The sequence below is a fragment of the Erythranthe guttata genome, chromosome 8 (genome assembly GCF_056151865.1).
Source record: "Erythranthe guttata isolate IM_541 chromosome 8, IM_541, whole genome shotgun sequence".
Taxonomy (NCBI): domain Eukaryota; kingdom Viridiplantae; phylum Streptophyta; class Magnoliopsida; order Lamiales; family Phrymaceae; genus Erythranthe; species Erythranthe guttata.
In genome coordinates, this window is record NC_142540.1 from 6,926,489 (window position 1) to 6,951,499 (window position 25,011).

The 25,011-nt window shown below is 34.4% G+C and overlaps 1 protein-coding gene across 1 annotated transcript; it reads right to left on the minus strand.

The window, feature by feature from the left end:
- Positions 1–11,822: 11,822 nt before the first annotated feature.
- Positions 11,823–15,323, minus strand: LOC105973246 (flavonoid-6-hydroxylase). The gene is made up of 2 exons (XM_012998267.2): positions 14,344–15,323; positions 11,823–12,643 (listed from the first exon to the last, which is right to left on the minus strand). The coding sequence occupies exons 1-2, from the start codon at positions 15,277–15,279 to the stop codon at positions 12,020–12,022; spliced, it is 1,560 nt and encodes a 519-aa protein (XP_012853721.2). The 5' UTR covers positions 15,280–15,323; the 3' UTR covers positions 11,823–12,019.
- Between the last annotated feature and the right edge of the window lie 9,688 nt (positions 15,324–25,011).

The following is a 25,011-nucleotide window of genomic DNA, read 5'->3' on the forward strand; positions in this document are numbered from 1 at the left end:
CGTTTAAGTGTCATTTTATAATTTCACCGACAATTTTTGTTTTCCAACTTTACTCTAATATTAATTAATTAATAATGAGGAAATGCAAATGCAAAATGGGTACTCTTGTCAAATAAGATTATTTTTTTTTCCTAAAATCAAGTGTGTTTATTAACTTTTATAATTAGTGTACAACAGCTTCAAACGACACTTAATACGAAACGACGACGGTAATAACTAATAATAAATAGGGGTCATTATAAATAAGCCCCAATGGTTACTTATTCATAAAGCCTCATACTTTAATATGCTTCAATTTTATCATTAATTTATTTTAACTTCTATATAACCTCAAATTTTATAAATTGTTCAATTTTGACCCAAAACTTGTTTTACTGCCGGATTCCGCCGTTGACCGGTTGACTTTTCAAAAAAATTTCTTCTTCCGGATTTTTTCGCCGGTCTCCGGTGTTGACTTTTTCGATTTTTTTTTTTTTTTTTATTTTTTATTTATTTCTGTAATTTTCTTTTTCGTTTAAACAACAATATTGATGTGATTAACAGTAATATTAACTATATTACTGTTAAACACAGTAAAATTAACTAAACTACAGTTTAACACAATAATATTGTTATATTAATCTCTAGCACAGTAATATTAACACAACAAAACCCATTATTATTGTGTAATAGAGTAATATTACTATGTTGACCGTTCAACAAATGTAAACATAATAAAAAGCCAAAAGTATTAATATTACTGTGAGTGACAGTAATATTACAATAATAGACAGTAATATTATTACGTTACTCCGTGAATAACTCAAACAAAACAAAAAACCCAAAAAATAATAATATTGATGTTGTTGACAGTAATATTATTGTGTTTACAGTTATTTTACTGTCAACAACAATAATATAATTACGTTGACTTGTCAACAATCAAACAAAATAAAAGAAAATAACAAAAAATAAAAAATAATAATATTACATTAATTTACTGTCAAGGGTAGCACAATTACATAAATGTATTGTCAACGGCAGTACAATTACGTTAATTAACTGTCATTACAGCATAATTACGTTAATTTACTGTCAGTGACAGCACAATTAGGGTCAACGTTTAGCGGTGGACTAAGAAAAAAAAATCTACAAAAAACACTAAAAAAAATCAACGCCGGAAACCGGTGAAAAAAAAAAAAAAAAAAGTCAATGCCGGAAACCGGCGAAAAAATCCGAAAGAATAAAAAAAAAAAAAAAGCGAAAAAGTCAACACCGGAATCCGACGGCAAATTTTTTTTTTTAAAAAAAAAAGTTTTTGAAAAATAAAAGTCAAAATTGGATATTTGTGGTCAAAATTGGATTTTTGTGGACAAAATTGATTAAATTGGGGTTATAATTAAGAATTTGGTATAAATGGTTGGGGGTAATATTGGCATATACATGAATGTTTCCTTTATTTAATATTAAAGACATGGGCTTATTGGTGAAAGAGATATATGCCCTAAACCTAGAATAATAAAGATACTTAGTTGGGGACTTATGGACAAAACCCCTAATAAATAAGGATGCCAACGGTAGATATCCACGAAAAAATGCAATATCAAAAACCATTTTCATTTAATTTACCGTTTATCAAAACCATACCAAAATGATTTTAAAAACTTTATTGAAATACCAAAACCATTATCACAAGTTTTCGAATATCCACATATATTCATTTAGCATTTTCTTTGTATACATAATATTTTAGTTAGATAATTAAATTAAATTATCCCTTTTACTATGGATTCATATCAATGGTTGTTGCAAGAATTTTTTGGAGCGATGAATTGTAAATTCTTCGATGTGTTATGACATGATCCGGACTCATCTATGGTAGATGCTATTTTTATAAAATTTTCAAGAACAAAGTATCGATTGGAATCAAAGTTGAAAGATTTATGGTCCCGAATTCGTTTAATACAGAGATGTTGTATTAAGTATTATGACACTTAAGTAAACATGCAGCGGAAATATAAGGACAATACTCAGATATAAAAATGTTCACAAGTAAAAACTTGTGAACTTGCCCTTTACAGGACGTAAAAAATTATATTAAACAAACAGTATTCTAAGAATACAAAGGGAAGATGTACGAAAACTTCTTCCTTATGAATGAATCATTAACATGATCATTCTTACATTCAAATCTAGAAACAAAAAGATAAATACTAAAAATTCTAGATTTCAAAGAATGTACTCGTGAGAAGTACGTAAAGAACTTCTTTCTTATGGATGAATCACTATCTTGATCATTCTTACAACCATGTCTAGAAACATAAAAATTATATGCTAAACAATCTAGACTACAAAGAATGTACTCATGAGGAGTACAAACAACCGATTCTAAAACCACTCTAAAACACTCATGTATTTTTTTCAGCTCTCGGTTTTTTTTCTTAGAATCGATTATTTTCCTTGAGTCTTGAAGTCGGTATTTATAGACATTCCAAGCTTCCACTCCTCCGCCCATGATCTGCAAAAAAACCAACTACAAGAGCCCTCAAGAACATGAGTTAGTGGGTTAGTTTAGTAGTTAGAATAATATCCACAATTTAACCCACTAAGCACTACTTAGCCCACTAAGTAATATACTTAGCCCACTAAGCCATATACTTAACCCACTAAGTACTACTTATTCCATAACTAAAATTTAGTTAGAAAATAAGAAAGTTAAAAACAAAATGTGGAAATAATCCACGTGTTTCAAACTCCCCCTTTTTAACTTTCTGATCAAAACTAAATTTTAGCTTAACTCCCCCTGAGTCATTGCTTGAACTCCTCCTGAATATGATAACCAATATAGCAAATAACAAAATAGTGCAATCCTAGCATAAAAGTTCAGAGGGAAAATAACAAACTGAACAAAAACAAATATTGTTCATAAAAATAACTTTAGAGCAGACTTTCCTCTGCTCCTTCAGCTTCACCTCATTCTTTTCTTCTTCTTCATTAACTCCATGTTCTCTGCCTCTGGCATCCAAATGATGAGAAGTCCCTGCTTCAACTTCATGACTAGCTTTTTCTCCCCCTTTTTGACCAGAAAGAGTTTTTCGAAGCATTTCCACCATGGACTGGTGATAGGTAATCTGAGCTAGAGAGTGAGTAAGATGTTGTAACAAGAGATCTCTAGGAACAGAAACAAGAATGTCAGGGATGTTGTCAACATGAGGAGCAACACCTTCAGTACAAAAAATATTTTGACCTGATTCAGTTGAGAGGAAATTATCTCCATTCCAGGGAAGATCTTGGACATGAGGAGCTTTGAGAAAATTTTGAGAAACAATTATCATGCCAAGTGGAGTGTGAAGATATTCTGATTCATCTTGGCCCAAATTTTGAGAAAGCAGAATGGAGTAGATGAGAGAATTAAGGATAAGGAAGATGAGTGGAGGATGAAATTTTCTGGGCAAGATGACCTATATTATTAAAGAAAAGCTTTCCAAAATCAACTGGTAATCCCATCCCCAGTTTGTACATGAGTACTGCATGAGGTTTGGTCACCACAGAGACATTTTTGGATGGAATCCAATTCATCACTGTGAGTCTGAACATGACAGAGTAAAATGCAGTAAGTTGAGAAACTTTGAATTTTCTGGGGTGAGCAGGCCAACTTTTTAAACGATTGCCAGAAAGAGTCTTACAAACCTCAGTAAAATCACCATAATTATCCTCATCAATCACAGTAGGAGTTTGTAAATGAGAGTTGATAATTTTGGGAGAAAGGGAGAAAATGGAATTTCGCACAAAAACTTTGCCAAAGTTTGGAGAATTTTTCTTAAAAAAAAAAGGTTTGTAAATTTTTCAATAAAGGGATTATAAGGACAGGCAATCTCAACTAGACTAAGGATTTTTCTTTGATCAAGAAAATCAGTAATCCTATGTCTATCAAACTTATCCTTGGAAATTTTATTCTCCTCAATGAATTGGCAATTCATGATTTGAGGACTCAAATTTCAATCAGATTCAAAATAAAAGGTTGTACTGAAATCATTGTTTACCTCAAAAGGAGTTGACAGATCCTTCCCATCCAAGTCTAGCTCTTCTTCCTCAGAGGATTCCTCTTCTTCAGAGTCTTCAAGTTCATCTGGGATGTATGCTGGCTCAGGTGATGCAACACGTGGGGCAGCATCTTCCTGCATCTGAGAGGATTCCTCAGACGAGTCACTGTCTGACTCTGAGGATGGCAAATTTTTGCGAAAGGTGGCAAGGGGAACTTCCCAGCTATCATCATTTGTTTCTTCTTCTTCTTCAGTCTGGGAAGGTGATGCATCCACTTGAACAGCTGCCTCTGCCAGAGTTTCCAGAGGATCTGGATGTGGAGCTGAGGGTGTTTCTTCAGTGGTAGTGAAATCCTGGGCATCAACAGTGGGAATGTCTACATGCTCAGCAGAGGACATCCCAGAAAAATCAGGCATTTCCTCATCCTGGTAGGGAGCAGCATCCTCAGCAGCACTCTGAGGGGCATTGGCTGAGTCAGAGGGTGCATCAGCATCTTCTGGAACATGTGCAGCAACATCTTCAGAGACAGAATGTTGAGAAGCTGCTGCTGCCATATTAGGCTGAGATGTGTCCCCCTGAGTTGATGCTGGTGGAGGTGAGTCGTTGGACGATGACTCAGTGGAGCTTGAGGAGAGAACTTGGGCTTCAGGTTCTGCAAAAATAGAATCTCCTTCTTCATCATCAGTTTCTTCATCAACCAAATGAAGGCCTCTTTGTGGGTTTGGCCTAACTGGAGTACGACCACCTTTGCCGCCTCTTCTTCCACCTCTGCCGCCTCTGCTGGGAGAATTTCCTCCCCTTCGACGTTGTGACCCAGTTGCATTAAGATCTGGGAATGGATTCATGCGCTTGGACCGGCGAGTAGGAAACCTTCCTGCAGTGGAAGAGGGACCCACGTTCAGGAAGTTGTCTGGGTCAATCGGATTCAGCTCGTCTCCGGGATCAATAAAGCTAATCGGCATAGCTTCAAGGTTGACAGGATGAACGATGATGGCTAGATTAGGATCTGCTGGTTCAGGTGCTGCAGCATCGTTGTGGACATCAGCAACAGCTGGAAGAGGATTTCTAGGAGGAGATGCCATGATACAGTAGATGAAAAATTGCTTCTTGTACTTTTGATTTTTGAGTGTGAATATTCGAAAAAGAAGCAAGAAATTTATAAGCCCTAATTTTTGCAGAAAAAATTGAAGTGGAGAAGGTGAAGTAGTCGTGTGCGTTTTTCTTGGAGAAGTGTGATTAAGGAGAATAAAGGTTTATTTGGCAGTTTAAAACAAAACGTGACACATGACACAATAAGGAGTGGACTTAGTGGAAAATAAAAGACTAACCCATGTACCCCATGACCCATATAAATAGTGATAATTCAATAAAAATAACAAAAATAGTAGCACTCACGAAATTTACACTTAAATAATAAACACATATTTTAATGATTAATAGTGGGAGAAAAATTGGCTAACAGGCATATTTATTATTAAATATATATATATATATTTTTTTTTAAACTCTTATTTTCAAGTCAAACAATTCACATGGAACATGATCAAGTGTTCAGTTTGAAAGTTCCTCAGTTACTAAGATATGACTATTCAGATAGAGGAGTTTGACATATGTGATTATAATTGTTCTCTGAATGTTTACATGAAGCATGATCACATTTCAAGGTGAAAGACTTCCAGTTACTGATTTAGAGAATAATCTATCATAGTGAAGTCATTATTTAAAGAAGCTAAGCTTCAGTAAATTATGTTGCAGCTTAAGGTATTGAATGAGGTGCTGCAACATATTTCAGGACATGTTTATTGGGTACACATCCCGAGAGATTTTCTAAGTTTAGAAAATCTCTCATAATCTAATGCCTTTGTAAAGATGTCAGCTAGCTGATCTTCTTTAGGAATGTACTTTAACCACACTATATTTTTCTCAACTATATCACGAATAAAATGATGTTTAATATCTATGTGTTTAGTTCGTGAGTGTTGAACAGGATTTTTTGAAATATCAATAGCACTTGAATTATCACAATATATGGTCAGGGTGTCACTGGTTAACCCATAATCCCCCAACATTTGTTTCATCCAAATTAGTTGACCACAACATCCTCCAGCAGCTACATATTCTGATTCAGCTGTTGAAAGTGATACACAATTTTGTTTTCTACTAAACCAAGAAACCAAATTATTCCCCAAAAAGAAACATGCACCTGATGTGCTTTTTCTGTCACTAATATCCCCAGCCCAATCAGAATCACTAAAACCTATCAAATTTATATTAGTGTCTTTGAAAAACTGAATCCCTAAGTCTACTGTACCTGCAACATACCTAATAATCCTCTTCACAGCTTTAAGATGAGTGACTTTGGGATTAGCTTGATACCTGGCACACACACAAACACTAAACATAATATCACGTATGCTTGCAGTTAGATACAGAAAGCTTCCAATCATGCTTCTGTATAGGGTGCTGTCAACATCTTCAGCAACATTATCCTTGGACAGTTTTTAACTTGAACCCATTGGAGTTTTCATGTGCTTGGCTGACTCCAACTCAAACCTTTTGACCAGATTTAGAGCATACTTCTTTTGATTTACAAAAATTCCTTCACCTGTCTGTTTGATCTGGAGTCCTAGGAAGTAATTCAACTCTCATACCCTGCTCATTTCAAAAGTGTGAGACATAGAATCTACAAAAGACTGTAAGAGGTTAGCATAAGTAGAACCAAAAACAATATCATCAACATATATATGTACAATAATGATATGGTTATTTGTTCTTCTAACAAATAGAGTTATGTCTGCTTCTCCTCTAGTAAATTGTATTTCAAGTAAGAAGTCTGAGTCTTTTATACCAAGCTCTAGGAGCTTGTTTAAGACCATACAAAGCCTTCTTAAGCTTGAACACATGATCAGGTTTGGCAGAATCTTCAAAACCCTTGGGCTGCTCTACATATGCTTCTTCATTTAAAACACCATTTAGAAATGCACTTTTGATATCCATCTGATACAATTTGATTTTAAGAAAACAGGCTATAGCAAGAAGTAACCTAATAGATTCAATTCTAGCTACTGGAGCAAAGGTTTCATCAAAATTTATACCTTCAATCTGAGTATAACCTTGTGCTACTAACCTAGCCTTATTTCTAACAACTGTACCTTTTTTATTAGTTTTGTTTTGAAGATCCACTTAGTTCCTATTACATTTACATGACTTGGTCTGGGAACTAAGTACCAAACATCATTCCTGATGAACTGATTCAGCTCTTCATGCATTGCATTAATCCAAAACTCATCCTTCAGTGCTTCTACAATATTCCTTGGTTCGACTGAAGATACAAAACAAGTAACTCCAGTTAGTGCACATTCAGAAGATAAATTTGCAAATCTTACCATATCTCTGCAATTCACTCTCTCTTTACTTCTGGTCCTTATCCCATCAAAGATATCTCCCACAACTTGATCAGAGGGGTGATTTTTCTGGATTCTACTTGATGGTTCCTTTCTGCAGACATCATGAGTTAGTTGCAATTCAGCTTTTGTGCTCTTTGTAGGCTGTATTGAGTCAGATATGGTAACACTTGGCTCAACACCCTCTTCTCTTGAAACTGGACTGTTTATATCTGGAGCATCTGTTGCAGTAGTGTCTCCTCTGGTTGTTTCTTCTTCTGCAATCAGGTCATCAACTTCATCTTCAGCTGTTTTACTGCGGAATCAGCAAAATCATCAAATACCACATTTACAGATTCAATAATGGTTCGAGTTCTTAAGTTATATACTCTATAAGCATGACTGTTATTAGAGTATCCCATAAATAAACTCAAATCACTTTTGGAATCAAATTTAGCTAGATGATCTCTATCATTTAGGACATAGCAAACACATCCAAAAACATGCATGTTTTCTAGATCAGATTTTTCTCTTAAAAAATACACCAAAGTATATCTCGAAAAATCATCAACACACACAATTACATATTTTGTACCACCTAGGATTTCTACCTATATAGGACCCATAAGATCCATATGTGCAAGTTCAAAACAAACGGTGGTACCAACGTGTTGTAATACTTTGTGTGGTACTCTAGTTTGCTTTCCTTTTTGGCACATTCCACATATAGGAATATCCTTGATCTTGAGATCTGGAATTCCTCTTATGGAATTGTACTTGTTGAGCAGCTTCAGATTTTTGAAGTTTGTGTTCCCTAGTTTCTGGTGCCACAGCTCTACTTCACTTACTCTTGAGCTCTTGCATGAGATGGTGTCACCTGTTTGATAACAATTATCCATTGATCTGGAACCTGTCAGTACACAATGATTTTGATTATTAAACACAGAACAACAGTATTTATCAAATTGAACACGTAGATCGTCATCACACAATTGACTAATACTGATGAGATTTGACCCCAATCCTTCAACATGTAAGACATTTGAAAGTTTTGGAAGTCCCTCAATACTGAGTGTTCCACGTCCAACCACTTTGTCTTTAGCTCCTCCTCCATAGGTTACACGTCCACCATTGAGTCTATGGTAGTTTGATAGAAACTCTTTAGTTCCAGTCATGTGCCTAGAGCATCCACTATCAAAGTACCATGAACCTGAAATGTTAGCATTTAAAGAAGTGTATATTGCTTTGCACATAAGTTTACCTTTGGGAGTTCATATTCTACACTTCTTTTTGGTAAATTCTACCTTTTTCTTGGAGGTGTTCCCTGGAGTGTTGTGACTCATCCTGTACAACATTTTGTCAATACTTAGTTTCTCACAGAATGGACGAATATGTCCTGGTGAGAAACAGTAATGACAAATGTATCCCCTTATTCTGGACTCTGGAGTGGTGACTGTGGAGTTTCTGCATTCTTTTCCATTTGAACCCTTCTCTTTTACAAGGACAATTTCCTTCTTCTTTGCTGGCTTGTATTTCTTCACTTGTTTTTTGAACCCTAGACTTTCATTTTGTTGTACTTTTCCAGTGACACAATCTCTTCGAGTTTAGTTGTACCGGTATTCATCCTCTTGATTGCTAGAGTTGCTTCTTTGAGTTTATCTTTCACCTTTGCCAGTTCAAGATCTTTCTTGGTGATACCAACCTCTAAATGTGTGATTGTATCTTTGAGGGAATAATTTTCCTTGTTGGCTGCATCTAGAGCTTGAGTCTTCTTCTCCAAGTCGCTGAACAACTTCTTACACATTTCTTCCTCATTTCTAACTGCTTCTTTACTTGATTCTGCTGCATTCAAGGAAATAGAGTTTAAACATGTATAATGGTTATCATCTAACTCAGAAATTTCAGTTACTGAAAGTGTTTCAGAAAGTCTTGTAGCATCTAGAGAAACTCCTTGTGATTCTGTTTCAGAAGAATTTTCAATGATATATCTGACAGAAAGAGCTTGTTTAGTGGATTGCTGTTCCTCTTTCTGTTCAGGTTGCTCTTCCTCCTCATCACTGACAGCACAAATCAGACTCATTCCTCTTCTTCTCAAGGTATTCGCACATTCATTAGCATAATGTCCAAATCCCGAACAGGCCCTGCATTTAATATGGTCCAAGTTAGGTGGTTCAGAATTTGAACGAATAAATGGAGAATTTTTTAAAGTATTTTGAGAAGATGTTTGAGTAAATGTTCTCTATGAAATAGATCTGTTCCGGTGCTGAGTTTGTCGGTTTTGTGGAGAGCCATCTGGAAATAACTGTCTGGGCTTGATTCCACTTCATCTGTATGCTCTATTGAATTTCTGAATCTGGAATGCCACATTGTTGAGACATTCCTCTGCATCATCATCATACTCCGTAGGAACTTCTTCCTTCTCTAGTTCTGCCTGGAGTGCATTTGAGATAGCCTTACCTTTCTCCTTTCTTTGATCTTCAAAGTTCATCTCTCTAGACTTTAAACTACCAATTAGGTCGTCCAGACGTAGAGATGATGTGTCTTTGGCCTCCTCAATAGCAGTAACTGTCATGCTGAATCTTTCTAGAAGAGTTCTCAATACCTTTTTCACCAGTGTCTCGTTGCTCAAAGGACCACCTAAGGATTGAAATTCATTAGCTAAATCAATCAATTTCTCATTGTACTGAGAAATTGTTTTAGTTTCTTTCATCCTTAATCTCTCAAATTTGGAAGAAAGTAATCGGAGCTTAGTTCTTCTGACACTGTCTGATCCTTCACAATGTAGCTGAAGAACCTCCCATGCATCATTCGCAGAAGTGCACACTAAAATCAATTTAAATATTGTTAAATCTACTGAATTAAAGATTGCATTTAACGCTTTTGAGTTTTGATTGGCATTTGATAGATCGTCTGCTGTCCACCGTAATTCTGGTGTTGGAACATACCCATCCGCATATGTGATTGTTGGTGGCTTCCATCTGGTAAGAATAGATCTCCAGGCTCTCTCATCAATGGCTTTGATGTACGCCCTCATCTTGACTTTCCAGTAGGTGTAGTTTGTGCCATCAAGTACAGGAGGTCGCATAGAAGCAGTCATCTGAGTATCCATCACGAATTCGTTTCTGTAAAAAAATAGGAACAAACACTTAGTATACGTCAAGTGTTGGCTCTTGATGCCAATTGAAAGAATTTATGGTCCCGAATTCGTTTAATACAGAGATGTTGTCTTAAGTGTTATGACACTTAAGTAAACATGCAGCGGAAATATAAGGACAATACTCAGATATAAAAATGTTCACAAGTAAAAACTTGTGAACTTGCCCTTTACAGGACGGAAAAATTATATTAAACAAACAGTATTCTAAGAATACAAAGGGAAGATGTACGAAAACTTCTTCCTTATGAATGAATCATTAACATGATCATTCTTACATTCAAATCTATAAACAAAAAGATAAATACTAAAAATTCTAGATTTCAAAGAATGTACTCGTGAGGAGTACGTAAAGAACTTCTTTCTTATGAATGAATCACTATCTTGATCATTCTTACAACCATGTCTAGAAACATAAAAACTATATGCTAAACAATCTAGACTACAAAGAATGTACTCATGAGGAGTACAAACAACCGATTCTAAAACCACTCTAAAACACTCATGTATTCTTTTCAACTCTCGGTTTTTGTTTCTTAGAATCGATTATTTTCCTTGAGTCTTGAAGTCGGTATTTATAGACATTCCAAGCTTCCACTCCTCAGCCCATGATCTGCAAGAAAACCAACTACAAGAGCACTCAAGAATATGGGTTAATGGGTTAGTTTAGTAGTTAGAATAATATCCACAATTTAACCCACTAAGCACTACTTAGCCCACTAAGTAATACACTTAGCCCACTAAGCCATATACTTAACCCACTAAGCACTACTTATTCCATAACTAAAATTTAGTTAGAAAATAAGAAAGTTAAAAACAAAATGTGGAAATAATCCACGTGTTTCAAAAGTATTTCATTTCCTACTTCAAAAATACATAATTTCTTCCCTAGTTTTGACTATTATCGTTTCAAGGGTTTAAAATTGTGTGGTATTTGAAAGTGCGTGCTTGCGAACAAAAAATAAAAAAGGTGTCTTGTGCAATTGGAATCATTGTAGTTATTTTCAAAACGTTAGAATTTATCATATTAGTACTTTTAGTTTTTTTGATTTTATAAAAGTAGGTGTTCTTTCTTTTTCAAAATTTATGGAAGTTTCCCAAACAATTTAAAAATGTTAAAACTCATTTGATTTTCAAAATTCCGAAATTTCCATACCTTTTTGAATTGGAATGAATTTCTAGATTCCGAAATTTTTGACAAAAGAATTAGTTTTATAATTTCAAAAAACAAAATCTGAAAAAGTTAATTCCGAACCATTCCATCCAGAACAATAATAAATAAAACTTTATAAAGTGAATAATAAAATTACATAGATAGCAAATACCCGTGCTTCAGTCTACTTCCCTGACCACAAAAAAAAAGAAGCAAAATATACATTTTATTTAAATCCACTCACATGAATACTTTCAATTTTTGTGTGTGTGGATGAACAACAAATATAATACTCGATGCGCCTAGCTAGTATAAATAAGAAGGAAGCCTCGGGGCAACAACAACATCAAGTGGTGTGGCTTTGAGGTTTGTCAATCCAGCACTTTCAGTCATATCAACCGCTTGATCCGACACCGTCGTAACATCGAACGCCTGCAAGACGTTAGCCAACACCAAATGCAACATATGCAGGCCGAAGTTCGTCCCGGGGCAAATCCTCCGACCAGCGCCAAACGGGATAAACTCGAAATCTTTGCCCCTCATATCCCAAATCTTGTGCGTCTCCAAAAACCTCTCGGGCCTGAACTTCGCCGCGTCGTCCCCCCACACGAGAGGATCGCGCTGCATCTTCCACAAGTTGATCATGAGCCACGTGCCTTTCGGGACGTTATAGCCTCCAACGCTAGTGTCCTCGCCAAACTCGCGGACCCCGCCTAACGGGCTCGCGGGGTATAACCGTAAAGTTTCTTTCGCTACGGCTTGGAGATAGACCAAATTGTTGATGTCGGATTCTTTTACTCGCCTTTCTCTCCCGACTTGCTCGTCCAATTCTTCTTGAACTTTTTTAAGTGTACGGCGATTGTTCAGTAGGAGGCTGAGTGCCCATACTAACATCACTGTAGTTGGGTCGCTACCACCGATGATCATAGTCTGCAAATTCATTGAAACATATTCTTGATATGATCTTATTTGAATACACTATATATAAGAAAAACTGGCATTATTATTATTATTATTTTTTTTTTAATTCGAAAATTATATTTTGTTAATTAAATAGCACAACATGTGCAAGGTGTCAGTTATATTACAAGGACACTACCTCACAGGCCCACAAACTAGCCACAATTATAAAAGTGACAATCATTTATTATTCTTAGGGCGCGTTTGGTTGATAAGATTAGCCAAGATTAAATAAATAGTAAGGCTCAATTTATGTTTGGTTAACGGGTCGACCTGTCAAAATAATTTTATCATGGCTTATCTTGGCTAATTGAAAGTTACCTAATTGGACCTTTGAAAAGTCCAATAAAATTAGGAATTTAATTAAAAACGGACGCTCCGTTTTACTAATGAAAATGGACACCACTAACATCATGACATGTGGATTTTTAATGGCATGTGATTTTTTTTCTCCTCTTTCCTAGAGTGGACAATTATAACTTCAATTTCTATTTATCTTTATATTTCTTTTACTTTCTTCTTGATTTTCATTTTTTTTTTCTGTTTCTTTAAATAAAAAAAATCATCTTAAAACACAACTTAATTCAATGTTACATGTGTTGGGAATTGATTCTCAAGACCCAAAATAAATGCATATAAAATTTATTATATATTATTATCTACTTAATATGAAATTACTTATAATTCAAGAACAAACTTTATTTTTTTTAATTTTTCCAAGAAAGTTAAAATATTCATTGACTACACAAAATAATATTATTTGCTAAACCACATGTACATTCAAGTTGATGTATTATAAGGGAAATTTAATTTTATTTGAAGAAAAAAAAAAGAAAAAAAAATATGCAAACAAATAATGTAAACAAATAACATAGAGAAAACTAAAGTAATACTCATAATTTGGTTCTTTCAACTGCCACGTTTAAGAGAGATAAATTATCTATTCGCTTGAAATTAAATAAATATCCACGTGTCACTAGGTGTATGGCATCCGTTTTTCTCAAAAAAATGGGGCGTCCGGCCCTAATTTACACCCATAAAATTATTGTGTTGTGAGTTATGACTAGATGTGTTAATGACAAAATTGTCCTAGTTTTCATCTCTTTATGACAATAACATAATCATTATTTAAAAAAAAAAAATAATTAAATAAAATAGAAATAAATAAAATTCGAAAACAATATATAAAAAAAATTCAAAATTTTATTTTTGAAATAAATCAAAGAAAGGTTTCTGGAAAAAAAATGAAAAATATAAAAAGAAATTATAAAAAAAAAAAAATTGCAAAAACAAAGTTCGATTTTTTTTAAACTGAAGAAATCGAAATATAATATTTTTTTCGAATTTTTTTTCCGAAAAATAAAATAAATATCGGAAAAACTGAAGAAAAAGCAATTCGAAAAAAATAAAAAAAAAGTTGAATTTGTTTTTGAAAAAAAAATCGAAAATAATATTTTTTAGAGATAAAATAAAAAAATATTTGTTTTTTCGAATTTTATTTTTTCAAAAAATAAAAAGAATATCGGAAAAGCTGAAGAAAACAAAAAAATCGAAAAAAATAACAAAATAACAAAATATAAATATTAAAAAGAAAGAAAAAAGCTATATTTGAATATAAAATACTTTCGAGTTCCTTAATGTAATATTCTGTACGAGGAAATTAAACGTACCCCACAAGTAGCTTTAATGATGGTATCGGCATCGTATTCACCTTGAAAGTTTGCACTTTTCACAACCGACAACATCACATCCATGAAGTCCTGCGGCTTACTTTCGTCGTCGCCGGAGTTTTTCTTCTCCCGGTGCTCCGCCAGCCACCCTCCGATTGTTCTATCCAATTCTTTAGCAGTCTCCTTCATTTTCTTCTCGTGCCCGCCTAAATCCAGCCACCCGAGATAAGGCATGGCATCGGCGGGCACAACCATCGTAATGAAATGGAAGAAATCCCGCATCACCGCCCTCCACCGCCGCGTCTCCTCCGCGTCGTCTCCGCCGCCGGAGTACCTCTTCCCGGCGACCATCATGAGGACCACGTTCAAGTTCAAGTTCCCGAACCACTCCTTCATCTCCACCACCACTCTCTTCTCAGCGGCCATGGTGGTTTGCTTGTATAGCTCGTTGATGGATTTGTCGATTTCGGAGCCGCGTACTTCCTTAAGCAGCTCGATTCTGCGGCTCGAGAGAAGCTCCATAGCCGTCAGCTTGCGTATCTCGCGCCAGTATGCGCCGTAGGGAGTGAAGCCGAACATGGCGAAGTCGTAGCTCAAGTAGATGGCTGACTTTAGGTTCGGGCGCGACGAGATCGCCACGTCACACGCGGTGTAGAGTTCCTTGGCGAGCTGGGCGCTGCTCACTATCACGGCTCGCCGGATGCCGAGGCGGATGGTGAAGATGGGCCCGTATTTGTCTGCGAGGGCCGATAGGTTGAAGTGGGGGAGTGAGCCCCCGCCGCCGCCCATGAGGTGGAGGTGGCCTATGAAGGGGCGTGCGCCGCCTGCTGCGGGTGGGGCATTCTTTGGACCGCCGGAGCTTGACCGGAGAAGGTAGCAGCAGAGAAGGAAAGTGAAGGCTATGGCTCCATAGATGGCGGAGCTCATCAATTCCATGGCTGTATAATTGATATAGCTAGTATATTGAGAATTGAATGGTGGTGAGTGGTTTTAGTTTTAGCTTTAGCCGTGTATATATAGGGTTTGTAGAACCTACGTCTGTTTGAAATACAGCATACAGTATGTAGTTTTACATTATTGACATATAATAACACACTCGTGTATATTTGTTTTTAGTTAGTTATTTATATACATTTATCGTTTCAAATCGTATCACATAGTGTATTTCACCAGGCTTCATAAGCCTAATATGTAGTGAGTGATTGGTAAAAAAAAGTTGAATTCTTCTGGTTCAAAATTTATTAAATTGTCAAAATTCATTTTTGAATTGGTCATTTAAGTTTAAAAATTTAATTGTTTTGTGATTTTATTAAAACTAGCATTTTTTCTCCGTGCGATGCACGGTGATTTTATTAAAACTAGCATTATATCATTATTCGTATTCACTGTTGTTAATATTACCATTTACTGCAAATCTCTGATTCTGATTTCTTATAAATATTAATATTATAAATCTATAAAATATAAAGAAACAAAATAAATGTAAAAAATAACATTCAAGCACCTAATACAAACTCGTGATTATTATTATTATTATTATTATTATTATTATTATTATTATTATTATTATTATTATTTTTTTTTTTTTGAGGAATACTGTTGATTTAATGGCAAGCAGCGGGTCCACGTGGGTCAGCACTCATCACAAACAACTTTGATAACTCGATTGTTTAAAATAAATTGAAAAAATAGGAGTATAATTAGTTCTCATTCAAATTCTGTCACTTGCTTTGAAGTGTGAGTAGGATTGAAGAATATACTTTAATTATATTTTTCTCAAACGCAATACAATATGCAAAAAGCTCAATATTTTATCCCCACGCAATACAATATGCAAAATCTAACAACTTCATTTAATTTAAACCTCAAAATGGTTGTTACGTTCATGGTGATGAATCTAGTTCCAAATGTAGGGGATTGACGGTGACCACGACTTAATTAGTTAATTAAAAAAAATGAAAAATACAGTAGAATATATCTCAATAATAAATTAATATCTGATAAATTAATAATCTCGGAAAAAAAAAAAAACGTATTCAATTATTAGTCTCGATAATTTAACATTTCACTAAATAAATTTTGTTTTGCTTATCCCGACTGTATTAATTTAGAGAGGTTTAATTGACGTTTGGAAAGTAGATTGGTGTGCATGAACGTAACCACCATTCAGCACAATGAATATATATATATATATATATATATATATATATATATATATATATATATATATATATATATATATATATATATATATATATATATATATATATATGTATGTATATGTATGTATCCAACCAATGTAACAAACACCTACCTCAATTTTGGTAAGGGTATTAAGAGCTTGAAATTAAGCCACGCGCTGCGTTTATGGAGAGCCAATAAGAACCTTACGTCCTACCTAACTCCATCACCATGCACCAAAACAAGTTGGGGTGCAAAAAGTGACTGCACAACCTACCTATATATATATATGTATGTATGCATGTATATGTTGCAAATGGATGTCTCCTATGTACTGAATTGTATACTTGCTGATAAATGACTTGTGAGGATGATTTGGATGCATTGTAGCCTCTCAATATATATAAGATCAAAAGAAAATTAATTAAATAAATAAGTGTCGAAGCCTCCCGGTTTGATATAGTACTCCCTCTCTCCCGTAATATTTGTCACTTTGAAAAACAAAATTGTCCATAATTATTTGTCATCTTACAATTCCAATGAAGCATTAATTGCATTAGTTTTAATTTTATCATTTATCACTCTTAATTAGTGGCGAGTCCACATGCTGGGCTTAAATTTTCGGGCCGAATAAAATTTAGGATTTTTTTTATGACAAAATCAAAAAATAGGGAAGTTTTTTTTGCATAATTTTGAATTTTGGGTGGACTAATTCATAAAAATTGGGGTTATTTTACGACTATGGTCTCTATCTTAATTTTCTCTTCACTAATATTCTAGATTTTGCTCTTCCACTGCGAAGGTATTTTTTCTTTTTGTGAATATATGTTCGGCTACAAAGATGTAAAATATGTAATTTATATATTTTTCGATATGTGCTTTATAAACCCGATGTCCAGAAAATACATGAGTCAGGTTTGAACCTATAGTAATGAGGTCCGATAGTATATGGGCTTGAGTTCAACGAGGCGCAATTGTATGTGAGCTTGATTCAACCCAAACTCGGCTCACATGACCCGATAACTAGCCCTAATCATAGCCTTCTACTTACTAAATTTACAATGTATTAGGGGATTTTTATTCTAATTTGGTAGAGAAAAAAATGATTATACCAATTCGATTAGTAATTTTAAAGCTCATTAATCAAGAATAGTGATTTTTTCAATGATCAAAGATTCAAAAGTGTATAAAGTTGAGATTCCAAATAATAAGAACTACATTATTTTGAATGATATAATATTCATATGATGTTGATTGGCTTATTTTATGTTTCAGATGTTTTAAATTAGTTAACATGAAAAGTAATGTTGATAAAATGTATTAAGTCGATTGTTTATGATTTGTTTTGTTAGAATATAATTAGGTTTTCCATCAATATTGTAATGTTGAAATAATACCATGGGAACTGGTTAATAAGTTTGGGGGTTGCGGCATCGCCCTCGATATTTTTCATAGATATTCATAGAAAATGAAAAACAAATAAGTAATTATTTTATTGATTTTATCTAAGATAGAATAAATTTTAACCATATGTAATATTTCATGTTGTATAAATTTATACAAAAGTATGGAGAAAAACAAAATTTAAAATAATCAAAACTCATATTTACAAATTAACTTCTCTCAAAAAAAAAATTACAAATTAACTAATTTTGTTTTTTTTAGTCTTGGAAATTCTTGTGCCACACAAATATTGCTAAGCTTTCCCAACATCCTTGAATTTGATGATATTATTGCAACTAGGAGATTTTTTCCTATATACATAAAGGTAGAAGTGACAAAAGATATTTTAATTGGTGATGAAGTAGTCAAACAAGTTAAAACATGTCTTGTAGGTATTGGCTGTATCAATTCATTTTGGGAATTTGAATTTAAGTATAGGTGGAAATGCAAGAAATTATTATTGTAGTGTAGGTTGTCGTTAGGGGTGGAAATCAGACGAAATGGATCGGATATGAGCTTTTTTCGAAAAAAAAAAAATCATTTTTTTCTCGCAAGTAAATGGGTTCCAATTTCCGTTTCAAAAAGATTGGAATACAAAAATTCATCTCGATAAAATCTCTTGTTCCAAATTCCGATAAAATTGGAATTTCCACAATACTTTTTTAGTTTTTTTGAAATTTTGCAGGAAAATGCAAGAAAAACAAAAAGCAAGTTTGACAAAACACAATAAATTAAAACGCATCCAGGAACAACAAATTAAAACGTTTATTTATTTATATTAAGAAAAATGCAACATAAAGTTTCTGATACCAATTGATCTTTTCTAAGGTATTAATTTCTTGACCCTTCCGTAATTGTATAATCCATATAACATGTTACATAACTTATTTAATGGGATTAAAAAATATATCATAAAATTATATTACATTTTGTTAAAAAATTCGGAACTAAATTAGGATCGAAAATCGGAGCGGGTGGGGGGTCTCATTACTCCAGCTAGTCCATGTGTTCCTCGAATGGATCTCTTAGTTGTTGAGAAGGTTACCCAAAAGCGATATATAAGGCGTACCTAGTAAAACTTACAAGTAAACTAGATGTAAAGATAGCGACTAAGGTTGTTGTTTCCATTATGATTATATAATTTTAAAGACCCCAACGGATCTATCATAAGATCGTTTATTAAGAACAAAATGGTATACAAAGTCAAGAGATCTCAATGAATACAATGGTGTTTATGGCTACACAAACTGTTGAGAACAATTCTACACTGGGGCCAAGATGAACTACTGTAGAGAGTTTATTAAAATCATTGAATTCGGAATATGGTCAAACCGTAGAGTAGCTCCCTGGTGGGGAACGACTCCTTTGATGGGTGTCGCATTGGCCCTATTTGAAGTATTACTATCTATTATTTTGGAGATTTATAATTCTTTCGTTTTATTGGATGACTTTTCAATGAATTTAATCTATAAGAACCATAAAGCCCTAGTAGCTCCTAGCTTTTGAATAAAAAATAAATCAGATAGAACCGAGATTTTTGGTTTATTCTATTTTGATAGTCGATCGTGGAATTTGTTTATTTTTGTATTTTCAGAATATGAGTGTGTGACTTATTGATTCTATTGATAGTAAAGGAAATAGGTTTGTCGCTTTGATAAAGATGGTTCTACTTCGTCGGATATTTATTCGAGTATCTGGAACACGACCTATATGAACTAGATTAAGAAATATTTGAATTACGATTCATACTTCATGTGCGGACTAAAAAAAAAATGCAAACGGTTTCAAACAAAAATAAGAAAAAATATTTCTTATTATTGTTTTTAGTCATTTTATCTAATTTATGGAATACGTGATGATCCAATGGTTCTTACTCAGGGAACTTTTGGCTTTGCTTTTGATTTTTTATTGAATCATCGTGGTTCTAGTATGAATCTAAGGTTTTAACTGATTCATAGAGTCTTAACAAGAGAATTTCTATCAATTGAATAATAAAGAAAGGGAAAAAGCTGCGTTAGAGACAAAAACAAATTAAAAATAGGTAAATAGATAATTCAAGAGGCCTGCAGGGTTGTTTTTTACATGAGTATTTTTGCTGGAACTTTTGTGTGTGGGATTCGAACCCGGGCGGCCACTCCCAAATAAGGCATTCCAAACCACCAAGACAAGTACGTATTTATTGAACTATTTGCAAGACATAGATATAACATAAATAAACAGTATAAAATGATTATAATAAATAATGTTAAATATATTGTTAATATCATATTTATAATTATTAAATAATTATAATTAAATTATTAACAAATATAATACAATATAAAAATTGAAAGGACTTGAGATTAGTCCATTTAAATTATACGATTCCATTCTAATATTTGAATAAAATGTAAATGTAAAAAAATGATTAAATCATATGATTTACAATTTAATTCTTACATTTTTTTACAAATTAAACCAATTATTAAAAGAGACATTACATCATAATAGTTTGATTATACTAGTCATATATAATGTTATTTTGTAAAGTAAGAATATGAATTGAAATGAGATATAACCTATTTTTGTTAAAATAATCATATTACGATAAAATACTCAATAATATTAATAAGTTCTTGTCAACAATTGAGGTTAATGGATTTAAATTAATTGAAATGGGTTATAATCTATTTTTTTAAATAAACATATGATTTTATTTTTCATTCGCTTTTTTCACGCTATCGATTTTAATAACATAACTGAATTTGTAATAAGTCAACACATTTGTTTATATATTGAATTGATTCAATGCTTTATATTTTTCAATAGTGGAGATTATATTGATATAGTAATTAATAATAGATGTTTTGAAGTATTGAACCGTGATTTCATATTTTTTTTTAAAATATCTTATATTGCATTTGTTAATTATTTAATTAAAATTATTTAATAATAATTAATATGAGAAAATTTTCATAATTTCAAATTTAAAAAAATCAAAATACAATCTTTCTTTTAAATTAAATCGTAATTATTTATATTTTTCAAAATTAAATATATATGCATTTGTTATTAGGGGAGATTTTTAATATTAATGATAATGAACATGACAATTAATAATTTATTGAATATTAGTTATTTAATAAAATTGTTATAATTATTTTATAGTATTATTTATTTATATAGTTATAGTCAAGCGTAATATTATAATAATTAACTTTGCCCGAGTGGTTAGTACTCACTAATCCACTTGGGTTACCCGGGTTCGTACCCCATATGCCGCATTTTTGGTGTTTAATTACATTGAAGATCCGGGTAGACCTGTCGGGTCTCGGGTCCGAAAAATCGGGACCCGAAACCGACGACCCGTACTTGATCGGGTCTGGGTCCATTGTCAACGAGCCGGAGCCGTGTCTGGTCCGGGCCGGGTCCGTCCCGTGGCCGTGTCTAGGATGAAAACTCCTATAATTGGAAAAGGGAATTCATATGAGAACCCAAAATAAGAGAACTATAATTGTAAAGTCCAGAAAATGGAGTTTGGTGCCAGTTTACTTATGGTGTTTTTGTGCACATTTCCCATCATTTATCATTTCATCGCATATTAGGACAATCGGCTATCTATTCTATTATGATAGACAGGGGCACAATCATGATATCGTTATGATTTTTCTTTTTGAAGATTTTACGATCACAAGCTAAAATTATGAAAAAAATCTCTCAATTGATAATCACACTCTTCAATTATAAATCTCTTCACATGTCCACTTTTATAGTGTCAAATTTAGTGGAGTATTTTAGGTTATGTGAAAAATTCTCCAGTTATTATCTGGTTTACCTCATTTGAACCCCACAGTTTAAAACAAGATGATCATAAGATGTGTCTATTGACTTGTAAATATTAGATTGTGGTGCATCAAAAACTATATTTTTACATAAAACGAGTACAAACTAGAGAACGTTCTACGGATCTAGAAAATTCTTGTTGAATTTGACACCATAAAGATGAATATGTAAGAAAATTCATAGTTAATGAATAGTTGTAGTTATCCAAACATGAGGATATTCTTCATAATTTAACATTACATCGAGTTGGCCGTAATTTAACTTTTTTTTTTCTTCCTATAGCTAGAGTTGAAAAAATTGCCACGGATAATAAATGAAAGTTTGAATTTGAACCAATATTATTCAAGATAAGCAGCCCCCTCCAAGGTGAAGAGGGGCGAGGCCCCCCTACGTGAAATCATTGTTAGGAAGTGGACTATTGGAGGTAAGAGACGGGGAAGGTAAGCTGGTGGGAAGTCTGGCCATGTTAGGTATAATGAAAGGTAAAGAAGAATTTGAGGTTGTAGGTGGATGGATTGGCTGTGAGGAGTTGGGCTGGGAAAATGGAAAATTACATTCATCGAAGATAACATCTCGAGAAATGTAGATCCGAGAAGATGGAATATGAAGACAGATATGCCCGCGGTGGGATGAGCTATATCCCAAGAAGATACATGGCAATGAGCGAAAATGCATTTTGTGATTGTTATAAGGCCGAAGATGTGGCCAACATCGACAACCAAGGGTTTTGAGAAAAAGTTAGTCCGGTGTTCGATCAAAAACAATTTCATATGGAGATTTGTTATTCAGGACTGGAGATGGAAGACGATTAATAAGGTAAACTGCGGTGTTAAAGGCATCGGACCAAAAAGTATATGGAAGGGATGAGTGAGACAGTAGAGCCAGCCCTGTTTCGACAATATGGCTGTGTTTTCGTTCAACGGTGCCATTCTGAGAATGGGCATGAGGACACGAAATGCGATGGTCTATACCACAAGAGCTCAATATGTGATTAAGAGAACGAAATTCACCGCCCCAATCCGATTGTATTGCACGAATTTTGGTATTAAACATATTTTCAACCTTACACTTGAATGATGGAAAAACCTTAGTCACATCATACTTACACCGAAGAGGAAAAATCCAAGTAAAGCGGCTATAATCATCTACGAATGATAAATAATATCTAAAACCATCACGAGAAAGTAAAGGGCCAGGACCCCAGACATCCGTAAATAAAAGTTGAAGAGGAGCAGTGGATGTGTGGAGAGAGGTAATGTAAGGTAGTTGATGAGACTTGGCTTGGCAACAAGCAGAGCATAACCCCAAGTTCTTCGAACGATTTATTGGAAGAGAAGCGTGATTGATAATCCTATGGACAGTAGACATAGAGGGATGACCCAAACGATCATGCCAAAGTGAAGGTGTGGCACGCTCGCATATATTGGCTTGAGGAGAAGGAGATAGAGATGGAAAGACGTACATCCCATCCCTAGTAAGACCACGGAGAAGTAGACTCTGGGTTCGAGAACCCTTCACACAAAAATAGGAACCATGAAACTCGAAGAAAACACTATTATCAACACAAAATTTAAGCACAGAAACAAGATTTTTTGTTATAGAAGGCACATGGTATAATTGAGAAAGAATAAAAGTGCCATTAGGTGTCGGGAAATGTGTACTGCCAACATGGTGAATGGGAAGGGTTTTACCATCACCAATTTTAACTTGCTCCACGCCCTTGTACTCCACGGTATTGATAGATAAATTGGAGAACTCATTAGTAAAATGGTGAGTAGTCGCAGTATCAGGGTACCATTGAGAATCAGATCGAGGTACCATAGGATGAGGGGCAGAGGTATGAGGGGCAGAGGTATAGTGAGCTGTAAGAGACGGAGGAGATAGTGGAAGTTATAGTCAAAACGATGGTGACATGTGGCTGCAGAATGGCCAAATTTGTTGCAAACTTGACATGTAGGCTTAGGAGGGGCAGGAAATGATGAGGATGAATGAGGAAATGATGAGGGTGAACGAGTAGGATTGGTAAAACGACCTCCCCTTCCCCTGAAACGGCCACGACCTCGCGAAATACCACGACCCCGATTCAGAGTAAATACAGATTGTCTACTCGAGAAATTGGCTGATAGATCTCCGGAAGGTGTAATGTCTTTTAGTTGATGATTTATGCGAGATTCGTGAGTCAGGAGATGACTGTAAACTTGGGCAGGAGAAAGAGGGACAGCTTGAGTGGTGATGGAAGTCACCACCGAGTCAAAATCTAAACCGAGCCCGGCGAGCAGAAATACAATGAATTCGGAGGAGGGAACCAGCTTTCCGACCATGGCTAATGTATCCACAAGAAGTTTGGCACGACGATAATAGATAGCAACAGATTTGGCCCTGTTTTTTAGGGTAGTGAGCTGGAAAAATAGTTGCATCACACGGGCTTGAGAATTAGCAGAAAACATATCCTCAAGGATATGCCATACCTCGCCTGAGGTGGTAGCTTCAAGAACATGAGCCGTCACAAACTCGGAGAGAGATGAGATTAGTAAACTCATAACAGATTGGTCATTTTGGTGCCAAACTGAGTACGCCGGATTTGGTTGTGACATTTCGTCAAACACTTCAGGGGCTGAAAATGACCCATCAACAAAACCATATAAATTATGGCCTCGAAGAAAGGGAAGCAGTTGTGCTTTCCATAACATATAGTTATCATCGGAAAGCTTCAAAGAAAGGATCTGGGATGGGGAAATAGATGGCATCATAGGGGTTGTATAGGCAGAGGATGGGGTGAGTGGGTGTGTGGTGGGAGAATTGGGGACAGAAGTGGGTTCTGCCATGGAAGAGGAAAAAAAAATAGAAATTAGAGAAGATCTCAGGATAAGGCGCAGGTCTTAGTAGCTCTGATACCATGTTAAAGATGAGAGAAAGTAATATGGTGAAAGAAACACAGGGAAAGAGATATGAAACCATTTCTCATATTTTATTTTTCATATTGAAATGTTGTACAGAGAGTCATCTATATAGACTTTGCTAGCTGATATTTTCTGTTAAGGAAATCTCCTATATGCTCAGAAAATGACACGTAATGTACTTTAGTTTTGTGGTCCTTCCAATTTGATCTTATCTATTTTATTGTTAGAGGAAGAATTATCCTCTATAGCATGTGTATATTTAATAATGGGCGACGGTGGTGGTGGGTCACAACTCCCCCACATAAAGTTAGCCGCCCTTGCA